The sequence below is a fragment of the Anticarsia gemmatalis genome, chromosome 5 (genome assembly GCF_050436995.1).
Source record: "Anticarsia gemmatalis isolate Benzon Research Colony breed Stoneville strain chromosome 5, ilAntGemm2 primary, whole genome shotgun sequence".
Lineage (NCBI taxonomy): Eukaryota > Metazoa > Arthropoda > Insecta > Lepidoptera > Erebidae > Anticarsia > Anticarsia gemmatalis.
The window spans coordinates 5,900,573-5,913,484 of NC_134749.1; the positions used below are offsets into that span (position 1 = coordinate 5,900,573).

At 34.3% G+C, this 12,912-nt stretch overlaps 2 protein-coding genes across 7 annotated transcripts in view; both read right to left on the bottom strand.

Annotated features, from left to right (window-relative positions):
* dnc (phosphodiesterase dunce) overlaps positions 1-12,912 on the bottom strand; it is a 300,082-nt gene that overhangs the window by 106,442 nt on the left and 180,728 nt on the right. The gene's annotated exons all lie outside the window — the stretch shown is intronic.
* On the bottom strand, positions 56-2,132 carry LOC142972918 (uncharacterized). Of its 2 annotated transcripts, none has more exons than XM_076114367.1 (3): positions 1,975-2,132; positions 473-845; positions 56-197 (listed from the first exon to the last, which is right to left on the bottom strand). In XM_076114367.1, the coding sequence occupies exon 2, from the start codon at positions 823-825 to the stop codon at positions 475-477; it is 351 nt and encodes a 116-aa protein (XP_075970482.1). In that variant the 5' UTR covers positions 826-845; positions 1,975-2,132; the 3' UTR covers positions 56-197; positions 473-474. The 2 variants fall into 2 exon arrangements, with proteins under 2 accessions (XP_075970482.1, XP_075970483.1); XM_076114368.1 differs by having other exon boundaries at positions 473-839; positions 1,975-2,109.

Sequence of the window (12,912 nt, forward strand, 5' to 3'; positions counted from 1 at the left end):
CTAAGTTACCTGCACTAGCACATGTAAATCGAACACGACACTATTCAATACACCATTTATGCATTTCAATATATTTATTGCATTCTTATAAACTTTTCTCTTACATAAATAGATAAAATAAAATACTTAATAAGGAACACTGGACACAGTCTTTATCACTATTTGAGACCACCACACACGCGGGTTAAGGCAGACACCTGAAACAAAATGTATTCATGAAATAAAGTTTGTTATATCTATAAAATGTGTGTGTGAGAAATGTGTAAAGTGTATAAATTTGTAAGGATTAGGAAGGACAAAGAAATGAGGTATTCGTGTGGCTCGAACGTTAGTAAGTAACTGCTGCAATTAAGAATAAATTAATAAGACCATTTGGCTTCGCTGTTTGGTTAAATTAGAATGTTGAAATTGTGTGTGAAATTAGAGGCATGGTGTTAATGGCTCAGATAATGTAGGGGTTGATATTAATTACATTTAGTTAGCAGCCTTGGAGTCAAGCGCCAGCTGTCCCGCCTCGTTCGCGCAGTCTGTCAAGGCTTTAACTTGCGCCGCGTTGAGCCCCGTGGCTTTCACCTGCACGTCCGCGCTCTTCGAGTGTTCACTGCTCTCGCTGCTGGACTCTACTCTCTTTGTGGTTTCATTTCCGTATTGATCAATAAAAGTTTCCTCCTGGAATTCCTCTTCGTAGCTAGACTGGAAATGTTCACGGAACTCCTGTCTAGCTTGGATTGTTACTCTTTCTGTGGTCTGTTTCTGTTGGATCAGTTCATCCATACTCTTCTTAATGAGCTGCTGGCTAGCCTCGAGTTGCTTGCTCTCAGACATCTTGGTAGTTTTATCTATAACTTTTGGAAAATCACATGTTATTGCATTGTGTTCCGATTGACGTAATGTTTGTTCATCTCCAGTTAAACTACTGAATCATTTAGTTCACGGTATTCTTAAGACGTTGATTCCCGTAAAACAAAGAAGATAAAAATTTTATGCTGTTTCTAGGGAACCGTAAAAAACAAGAGAAATGTGTATTTGTTCATCATGGGTGCATAAGTAAAACCGACAGAAAGCTCAGTTTAATAGAAATTGATAGTGTTCGCTGGCGACTTGCCAGTCACAAATGTTTGAACCGCATTTAAATTTACGTTGTTTGAGAATATCAGGGTACAAGTACGAAGCGGTCGAGTTCTATTATACTTTACTTGCAAAAACAATGTAATGGAATTCCCCCGTATAAACTTATTGAAGAATATTGATGTCACTACAAATGATACTCATGAAATTCAATCTGCTATTGGCAAATGCACTTATGAATTTTCCAGAAGAACGCGGCAATATTATTGTATCTATTGAAATATTCCTCGTGTTTTCGCCATGAGTCACGTGTTTTTGGATTGAGAATCAACTTTTTTTATTATAATAGTAAAAAGTTTAGGACAGAATAAAATTCTTTGAAGTTATTGACCATTAACATTTCGGTTCGTGTTTGTTCAAATCGAATTAACAAAAGAATGTTCAAATTGCTGGGACATTTGAGACAGTCCGTCCTCGGCCGGCCCTAGTGAGCCGACAATAGGAATTCGTGTCTATTAAAAACGTGCGAATACCTGCCTGAGTTTACTTGACCTATATTATGGTCGCCGTGAGACGAATTTTTGTGACTGTTAGCCGAGAAACTTTTAACTATAAGTATTTTCACGATTGTTTTAAGCAACTTATAAAGACATTTTATGAAATCATTGGAATATAAACCACATTCATTCGTTTGATACGAATGTCAGTTATGTGAATCTAATAAATATTTATTTGAAAACGTCTTAGAATACCGGAGATATTTTACGAAGAAATAAACTGAGATACAGATATGCAATAATATAAAACCACAAAATGGAAATTGATAAGAGGAATAGAGATTTTTAAGAATTTATTTTTTACTGTAAAAGCAGAGCCGAAGTTAAAAAAAAAAACACTTATAATTACCTTCAAAAGCTCAACGAAAATAATTCCTTTCCGAATTTTTGACAATGCACTGCGGCACTCGTAAACGGTATTTTTTATTCTGGAGTTGCTTTCTTGCGCAAGTTCGCGAGTGGACTGAATGGCGGGAGACGCCGCGTCGCGCTTTGTTGCGTGCCGAGCTTTGCGTGGGCGCATATAGCCGCATACGTGGCGCACCAACGGTGACGTGGCGCGGCGGGCGCTGCGTCTGCGCCGAAATAACACCCTACATCTGTCTTGGCAAATTAACCATTTTCGTTAATTAATTTTGCCGTCTAATTCAATGATTCATGCTTCTTCGACTAACTTATAACTCTGTTTGTCCATACCATACCGTTCATTAATTTATAAAGTGATAGACATTTTGATCTACCGAGCGAGGCTATGTAAACAGTTCCTGGATATATTACACGTCTACAATCTTTAATTACATTAATCTGTCAAAATGTAACGTTTAGCGGGATTGATTGCGCCAATTTACGAAAGCCGCACTGGCTAAGTCTACCAAAAATAGCAAAATGCGTCAGGAGACGGGTCGACGGAGATGGCGAGCGATGACTCTTTCAGATGAAGAGGGCAATAAACACGGTGATATGAATAATGACTGGCAATGTTCCTTATGACTAAGTTTATCACAAATGCAATCGAAAGCCCACGATTTCGGGAAAATGGAAAACAGAAATTCGCTGACGTGATTGTTTACGAAGAACTCGTGGAGACTATGACTAGTCTGATATTTATATTGCTTCGTAACAGTATTCTCTCAACGAGTATCAATACAGATAAATCAAAGCTCTTATTAAACTTGTACAAGTGGATTGTGAAACCGCGAAGTGTATACAAATATAATAAATGAAAACTTCACTAAAGGACGGTTTATACAGATTATAATCTTACTTCAATACGTGTATAATTACAAACAGGTAAGTAATCATTTTCAGAACAATATTTGCTTAGCAACATAGATACGATATTATAATTATCTATGTTTTTGTTACAATCTCTTTAGGAAAAGTACAGAACGTTTTGTTATAATTCTTCATTGATTTATTTATACACATATCTTTAACGCTGAGCGTTTTAAAGGATTTTTAAGGCGCAAATACGAATGGTGCGTATAATTTATTACTCAGCCAAAATAAAGTGGAAAAAGGGATACCGAATGAAAAATTTACCTTTCATTTTGACATTGTATAAAAGCACTCGGAGGTAAAGCGTTAATGTGAGATATACAAATGTATTATCTCTTTTTCGGGTTTGTACAAGACATGAGACAGAACATAAAATTCTAAGAATAACGTAAAATTTTAACGATTCCCCAATATTATTAAAAGTTTAAATCACTTTTCGAGAACATTACGTGTTGTACATTCTGGTTTGGAATTTATGGACCATTATGAAATGATTGATGTCGTTAACAAGGCATAATTTATGAATTTGAGCTAGATAAAGTTAGGTAATGCTGAGCTAATAGATACTTAATAAATACTGAATTTTGAGAAATATATAAGTAATACTAATTATAAGGTCATCTTTAAGAAATTACAACTGTTGTCAATGCCGGGAAAAAGTGATAACAACAAAAGCTTGTTGTTATTTAAGTAATTACAACGAGAACCTTTTGAGTTACAACAAAAACCGAGTAACATATCGCAAAATGCATTTCATTCATACTAATATAATATTATATTATTCTCCAGTACTTATATTCTACAGTAACTGAATATCAAAAGTAACAGTATCGCATGGCGTCAAGTTTTATTGATATCGAACACTCACTATCGACAGTTAACATTTATTGACTCTCCATAAGTTAACCACTTACGGAAGGTAATTTGCTTTAAGGGTATACTTTATTGCTTTTTATATAGAGTATTAAAATATAGGTTAATTATTACTACAGATTTGAGATTTCAGAATACATATCATCAATACTAATATTATAGAGCTCAAGAGTTTGTTTGTTTGATTGTTTGTTTGTTCGTTTGTTTGAACGCGCTAATCTCAAGAAGTACTGGTCCGATTTGAAAAAATCTGTGTTAGATAGTCCATTTATCGAGGAAGGTCATAGGCTATATATCATCACGTACTACCAATAGAAGCAGAGTACGAGTGAAAAATGTTACAAAAACAGGGGAAAATTTTGACCCATTCTCTATTATGTGAAGCAAGCGAAGTTGCGCGGGTCAGCTAGTGTAAAATAATTATTCTGATAAATTCACGATATATTTGATGTATTAATATGTTAAATTCAAAATAAAAAGGCGTTTTAGGAACAGGGCGAATATGACATACGTTAAGGTAGGCACTGAAAAACCGGTGAATGAGTTTGGCAAGTTTTTAATTAAAATGTCGAGCGATTGTGAAAATGCCAGGTGTTAACCACAGATAATGGTTTACATTCATTTATAGTACAGTCCATGAAAAACCTTGTTCCGCTTGAAACAATAATTAATGGATAAATAACATGTTTTTCTCTACAATGTTACTGATATCCAGTTTCATATTGAAGTTGATGTAATATTACATTACACAACTTTTTAATTTGCATATTTTATAAGTTTACTTTTCATTGCAAACGTAAAAATAATTTGATGTAGTAATTACATGTAATCGTCAATTATTAAGCCTATTCCGCTACTAAATTACAACAATATTGTGAACAATGTGTATGTACACATTTAGCCCCTCGTATGTTTCGATATGCAAATGTTCCTCACAGATTCACAAAGACGACGGAAGCCAAACGTCAATACACAACAAACTTCTTAATTGCATCACGCTATCAATATAATCAAGATACAACATCATTATTATTATGTACACGATCAATACTTTATGGTAGCGGTTCTTAACCGGGCCCGGAAAACCTTTATAAAGAAAATCAGGCCTATACAGGGTGTCCCAAAACTCAACGATAATCCGAGACAGGATGAAAGGCCAAGTCATACCGGCTAGAGGAAAAATAAAAAAAAAATTCCATATCACTTAGTTCAGCAATAATAGACACTTTTCAAAAAAGTTGAAAATCCACACCCTAGGTCGCATTTTCAAGTCCTGTGATCACCACTGTCACAATTTCGCTGTGTTTTTTTGAATTTCGTGATCTTAATTAAATATGCTATTGATCGTATAACAAATTAATGCACAAAACTTTGTTAATTTAATAAAAAAAGTTAAGTTTTAGTGAGTCATCTTTCTCAAAAATATCGTTAGTCAACTTTGACGCTTCATACTGAAAAAAAAATGTACTACACTACCCTTGGCAAGTTATTTCAAAAGTTGGCGCATTTAATCAAGATTTCAAAATAGTATAACACTTGCCACTTTTCTAGCCATTAAAAATGTTATTTTTATTTGAACGAAGAGTATCCTCGCAAATGGATCGGACGCAGTGGTACAATTTTATGGCTTCATTGTTCTCCCGATCTAAATCCAGTAGATATTTTTTACTGGGAATGCATAAAAGAAAAAGTCTATTCGAAATCAATACAAAATCTATCATAACTTAGCCAGAAAATTGACACAGCGTCAGAGGAAATAAATGCAAGGAATTTTGATTGACCGGTGCAAAGGTCTTTTGTAAGGCGTTGCAGAGCCTGAATTCATGCTAGAGGAAAACAATTCGGAATTACTTTAGTTTAAGGAGAATAATTAAATAAGATCGATGGTTCGTTCATTGTTTTTTTTTTAATTATTATAACCTATTATGTTTATTACATTAAATATTTGTTATGGACTGACTCAATTACATCTTTACTAAAAATAATTGCTTTCCTCTGGCACGAATACAGGCTCTGCAACGACGTACAAAAGATTTTTTCACCAGTCAAGCAAAATTCCTTGCATTTATTTCTTCTGACGCTGTGTCAATTTTCTGGCGAAGTTCTGATAGATTTTGTATTGATTTTGAATAGACTTTTTCTTTTATGCATTCCCAGTAAAAAATATCTACTAGATTTAGATCGGGGAAACGAGGATGCCATAAAATTGTACCGCTGCGTCCGATCCAGTTGCGAGGATACTCTTCGTTCAAATAAAAATAACATTTTTAATGGTAAGAAAAGTGGCAAGTGTTATACTATTTTGAAATCTTGATTAAATGCGCCAACTTTTGAAATAACTTGCCAAGGGTAGTGTAGTACATTTTTTTTTCAGTATGAAGCGTCAAAGTTGGCTAACGATATTTTTGAGTAAGATGACTCACTAAAACTTAACTTTTTTTATTAAATTAACAAAGTTTTGTGCATTAATTTGTTATACGATTAAAAGCATATTTAATTAAGATCACGAAATTAAAAAAAACACAGCGAAATTGTGACAGTGGTGATCACACGACTTGAAAATGCGACCAAGGGTGTGGATTTTCAACTTTTTTGAAAAGTGTCTGTTATTGCTGAACTAAGTGATATGGATTTTTTTTTTATTTTTCCTATAGCCGGTATGACTTGGCCTTTCATCCTGTCTCGGATTATCGTTGAGTTTTGGGACACCCTGTATATGTTTGTACCAGAAAATTAATGTCATTTTTATTAGGTACTGTTTTAATTCGAAGGTTTATGCTAAATTAATGAGTACGAGACTTTCTGAAAAAGAATTCGAATATCCACAGATAAAATGGCAGACTTTCCAAACCTATACATGTGGACTCCAATATAATAAAACACTGCTTTAAGCCATCATCTCGTCTGAAGTTCAATACATTTCTACTCAGCGCTATTAGATCTTATAATCGGATATCAGTTATTAGCAGTCGGTCTGTCGGCCCCACATAGTTGCTGTCTACTCATTTATCTCCTTTAATAATACATTAGGGTCTGTGCTAAGGACCTTCAGCTTTTCACCGAGCAGTTAATGTAATCATGGTTCCGGTGCTTTATTTACACTGTGGTTCCGGCGAATGCCGTTATGGTTTACGACTTGGATAAAATAGAATTACTAATACGAGTTTGTAAAATTTTGTTTTGGTTCTCCATAATTTTGTATTTAAAATATAATTTTCGAGATTAGGTTACTTAAATAGATACTTAATAAGTTGTTAATGTGGAAACCAAGTTAAGATTATAATACACTTAAATTGAACGTCTGCTGAAAACATGTTAAGGTCATGAGGTTGTAATTCAGAAAAAATTGCTTACAGCTTACCTAGAAACAAGGCTATATTTCGGTTTTTATTTATGAGTTAATTTGATTTATAACTTAAGCTGAATACATTACACGAAGTAGTATATCGACCAAGAAACCGATTGCCATTTACGACGTTGTCCACTTTAAACGAGTTAAGTTGATTGTACTAACAAAAGTAGTAGGTACAAGTAGTCTATCTTCGTCGGGATTTCATTAAAAGTTTTTATTACAGCACAGAAAAGTTCGGACCAAAAAGAAATACCGGCTTACGGAATAGTGAACCGTTGTCCAGATTAAAAGTTTCCCTACAATAACGGTGTTGTTATATAATGACTGTGTTAAGTGGTCTAAGAAACAACATCTATTTATAAGCGAGATTTATTTACGGAACGTGACCTTTCGTTGCGTGGAGGTCTTTAGTAAGGTAGAAAATGTAAAGACTGCGGTGCATCGTAACAATGCAGGCACGCGAAGGTGGCGGCTTCCGTCGCTACGATGCGATGCCTATCTACCACCTAATTTCACCGACCGCCACCCCTGACCCGTAACGTAAAGGAGGATTCCATCGTGCGTGTCTATTCGCTCCCTATCTTCGCAGAACGGAACGTTTCATGGCCTTCGAGATTAAGGACTAGCTGTTACCCGAACAATAGAATCTAGATGGCTGTTTGCAACTCCAAATTTGAAAGATAAACGAGCTTAATTGTGATCCTGAAATGAAATTTGAATCGTTCAATTTACACAAGTTCCTGGTAGTTATTAAAATCCCTTGTAACAGCTTGTTGAGTTTTCACGCGGCGTTTGCTTGTCTATGGCTCTCGAGAATCAATTAAATTAGATTTTCGTAAAAGGTCTTTGGGTACGAATAGAAGTAAAGATAGCCGAATATTTGGTCCTTTACACAATTCTAAAATATGCGTTAGATTGCTAATTACAGTACTGGAGTGCACTTACAGAGGTTTTATAAGAATGTAGGCAATAAACTCACATATTTTTAGAAATATGACCATGGAAGGGTCTCATCGGCAATAAACGTACGGAATCAAGCCGCGTCGACTAGCATCAAATAAAATCTTATCAAAAATCATTTTGGCATCGATATAAGTCACATTTGGAATTACAAGGTGAAATGTGGCGTGCCAAGTTCAATATCGTGGCTAAACATTGTGATATAACTTTTACGAAGTTGCAAAGAAATCATTATTGCTTGTATATTTTTGAACAATTTGATAACCTCTGCTGACCTTTATACACGCACCGCAGCAATTTGTTACGGCGAAGGCAAATAGGTTATATTGGTTTTATTAAATGACAATAGTAATTTATTCGAGGAAAATTAGTTTAGCACAATCAGTATGTAATGCGTAATCATCATTCCAGTCGCATATCGATGGCTGTTTCATTAGAATGATATATAGTTGTTATCATAATAAACCCCGGATCGTTGTGGTCAGTTGGCAGTGTATTAAACAACTGTTTGACGGTAAATTACAAAATAATGCTAAAATACGGTCGTGGTTTTGATTGTATAGCGACTGGTTCGTTAGTGATTACGTTTGTATTGTCCACGACAGAAACTCACTATACTGCGATCATTATGGGGAAAAAATGTGCCTAGGTCGTTAACAAACATTGTGTTATACTTTTATTATGAACAGTCAAGTTGCTTAATCTAATACTTACAGTTAATGAAGTAGCTAGATTAAAGTTTAATCTTTAGAATTTTGTTCAACAAGCTAAACTAAGATGAGAAATGAAAGTTATATGAACATAAAAGCACGCAAAAAGCATACTAAATTTGTATATTTAAATCCGATTATGGTGAGCTGTGTAAAAGTACAATAATGGAAAATGTTTCGTAGAACTGGCGAATGAAAAATACCAGTTAAAACAATAGAATGACGTTGTAAATCACACTTATAAAAGTTTCTTTGTAAGATACTGTAGATACCCGCTGTTAGTAAATTGTCATGTGACGAGGGCATATTACTTTAGTCCAACCACTTAGTAAGGAGTGCAAGGTGCTGATGGAGGTATATAAAATTAAATATTAAGAACATCAGTGACCGCTTATGTAGCTGACGGTGCCATGTTTTATACAGCTGCTTTACTTTGGAAACACATGGCATTATTAATAATAATCTAGAAAAAAAGCGTGCACGCTAAGGTTCTTTATTAAGTTGTCGGACTATACTTCGATATGATCATAATATTGTAAGCCAATGCGTGATTTACTAGGTTAAGATAAATGTAAATACGTGATTACATACTTGTATATTCACATTTAATAAAGGCAGTAAAGTTTTACACTTTGTTTGTTACGCCATTCCTTTCTCTAACTTTTCTTATTTCAGCCGCCGCATTACAGGCTCGCGTTCGACTCTTTGTGAAGGATATTTCGTTATATATTTAAAACGGAATGTGACAGCCGACAGTTACCAATATAGCTTTCGATACGTTCAATCTTGGCGCTTAAATTAAAAAAATAAAAGCTGTCTCAAATTGAGAGCATTGACGTCACGGAATGCAACAGAACAAAGATTATAAATGTTCACTGCTCGTAATAAAGTCAAATGGTATTTCATCGGTCGAACACAATGTACGGGTGTATGTATATTGTGTATAATGGTTCCAGAACAAAGGTTTTTGTGCAAATACTGGTCTAACATTCCCCTCGTGTTCTTAGTAGCGAATATGTGTTTATCGATATTGATTGTGTATAGTCTTTATTCAAACGTTATTAACTCTTCTATTACCAGAATATTAGACCTTATTGGAATATAAGACTGATTCATAGTTCATCGATAACGAAAAATTTCATTAAATATTATTATATGAAAACTCATAGTCGATATTCTAATTGTTAACTTTGAATATCAATGCATGCAGAACTACTGACATTTCTACGTTAAGTATTTTAAACAAAAATTGGTAAGAGAATATCAATAGACGGTTTTTTTATTCGTCTTAGTTAAAAGATTTAAAATTCTGCGACGTGTCTTGTTCAACTGTTTAAAACAGAATAAAATGTTTCATACATTTAATAACAAATGTGGCATTTCATCAAAAAAGTATCGGTTAATTATAAACACGTTTGCAAACCAAAAGGTATGAGGAATTTCAGTGGGCATTCTGTTTATTCAACGTGAAATGTAACGATGTATTTATCCGCGTGTTTTCATCGTATTAATTAACGGAAATCAAGTCTACACCAGTTGTATTATTATTCATATTTTACATTTTATGCCTACGGGTTTGTGGTCAAATTTATTTCGATATTAAATAGATACATTATTTTTGTTGTGAAAAATCCGTTTCGAAGGTCAATTGAACGTCTTTTATACGCTTTTTTGCTCTGTACTTTGCACGCGAATTTATGAATTTCTTATCGTAGAATATCATGTATAGCATAATCGTTGAAGAAAACACCGTGAGAAATTTAGCATATTGTACAAAACGGTAAGGAAATGCAAACCAAACCATTACCGTCGCAAAATATCGTATTCTCCCTTTATTAACATAAGAGCTTGCAAACGTTACAATACATATGCTCCTCGTTCAGATTGCTGGAAAAACACAATTTAATACTTTAAATGGAAATGTAAGTTGTATTTTCTTGTTTGCACTAACATTTAAACGTATTGAACGCTTTGTATTTGAATTAGATTCGGATTACAAAAGGTTAGAAGCGCAGTAACGTTGTGCTTGCTCGCGGCGTAGTCGCGATGAATATTGCAGTACACTTTATTTTGCGAATATATAGATTTTATAACCGTGCATTAAGAAATACAGCATATAACACGAATTACATCACATAATCGTATCTTAAGTCGAATACATAAGACCTGGCAACAAATTGAACTTGTTTGTCGTATCTGTTGTAATGCTACTTCATAAAATACCCAAGTAACTATAAATATAATAAGTAGTAAAAACAAAGTATATCATGAACGTAAATCATTGCTCACAAAACACAAACAGTCACCGGAACATACGGACTAGAAAAAACACATAGGCCCAGGTATTTATGAACAATAAAAATAAGACTGTTACTTCGTCCAATAACATCATTTCATATGTTTGACACGCCAATTTGACCTGCCGGACGTTCTGTTCGATTCTCAGTTTACGAGCTCAGGCCATTTCCGCTCGCCCAGTCATGACAGTACAGAAAACTTTCCTTTTTTTACGGCCATATTCCGAGATTTATACATTTTCAGTAGTTCTACAAAGTACTCGCTTTTAATGAAAAGTGGAGACTGTTCGTACGGAGCTTAATTAACATAAGTTAAAATAAATATATAAAACTCAACGTCGACATTTTTAATCTCGCTATAAAATTAGAAATTGTGGAACATTTTGCTAGCATTAGTTCCCTAAAATCTGCCTTTATAACCTTTTGATTTATGCAGTGTACCGCTACAACACATTTAGGTACTTTCGTAATTTCGTCTATAATTTGCTAAACTCGAATTAATTGTTAAAGCGTCTGACAGTCATAGTTGTGTTAGCTACTAACAGGCTTAGGAAAGAACAAGATAAAGTGTTTTTAATTAACTGTTGTAGCACGCACAGGCAAAGAAAAACTTTGTTATCTGATTCGCGATCCTTGTCAGATTGGAGGTCAGAGCTTTGATATTAGAGAAGATATAGGATTAAAAATAAAGTTTGTTCTAGCTAACCTCGGCGAAGCATAAATTCTTGCTATCGGTGGGTTGTCAGTGTTATTTAGGCAGGTTATTATTTTGTAAGCGGCTATCATCGTGATAATTTGGGTTCTAGTGGCGATGCTCGCGTGCCAGTGTTTGTGGTGCGTAAATTCACGCTGATTAACTATACTATCTTGATTGTGGGTCCCGTTATTTATATTGACAATGTTCGTATTTTTCACCCTAACATTAAGCCCGTTTAAAATGATATCACAAAGGTGATTAAAATTTATTTTGTTAACACAACCTCCTAATTTAGCAATGTGGATAAATAAAGCACTGAGCTTTATTTATCCGATATAGTTCATGATCATATTTTGTTAAAGCTTAAATTTTACTCGATCGCAACGAGCCGTCACATAATTCAGTGTATCTGTAAAACATACATTGTTGGAGCTGTCGGGCAATAATCCGATACCGGGTTGTATTTACTATCGGTCGATCTGACCGTCGACCGTGGAACGTCCCTCCCTGTCGATACGTCAGCCTGTCTCTACTATAATCTGACCGAATAAGGCTTGGATTTCTACCGCATTATAGAATATATGTTTCAATATTATGCAAATTTCTTTTGTTATTTTCAGTAGCTGCCACTATCCGTTTCAGCTTATTATAATATTCAATGGTACGAACACAAATCAATAGTTTAACCTATTACAAAGATTCAAATCTAGGTTAGCAAAAAGATTTTTCCGCTGTCTACACATTAACGACAAGAAAATGTTATTCATAAGTCGATGATTGGAGATAATTACAGTCTAAAGCTATTACAGGTCTTCCCTTTCAAAAGATCTCACGTAAAATGGAAACCATTCAGGTTAAATGCTTCAGGATATTTTGTTTGTAATGAAAGTCGAAACATTTTAAATTTCCAAGAAATTTCTATTAAGAGATTAAGTTAGGTGTAGCTACCGCGTTTATTGTATAGAGAGTTTAGAAGATTGAAACTGTAAAGAGTGGGGATTTTTCTTTATGAATTAATTTACGCGCTTATTCTGCTCAACCTTTAGGAATGTATGTATGAGAAAACAAATCTTATATCTTGTATCTCTTAAGTCAAAGAGCTATTAGATTACACGTGACG

Excerpts from the sequence above, each read along its gene's own strand:
- LOC142972918 (XM_076114367.1), bottom strand. The coding sequence starts at position 825 with ATGTCTGAGAGCAAGCAACTCGAGGCTAGCCAGCAGCTCATTAAGAAG.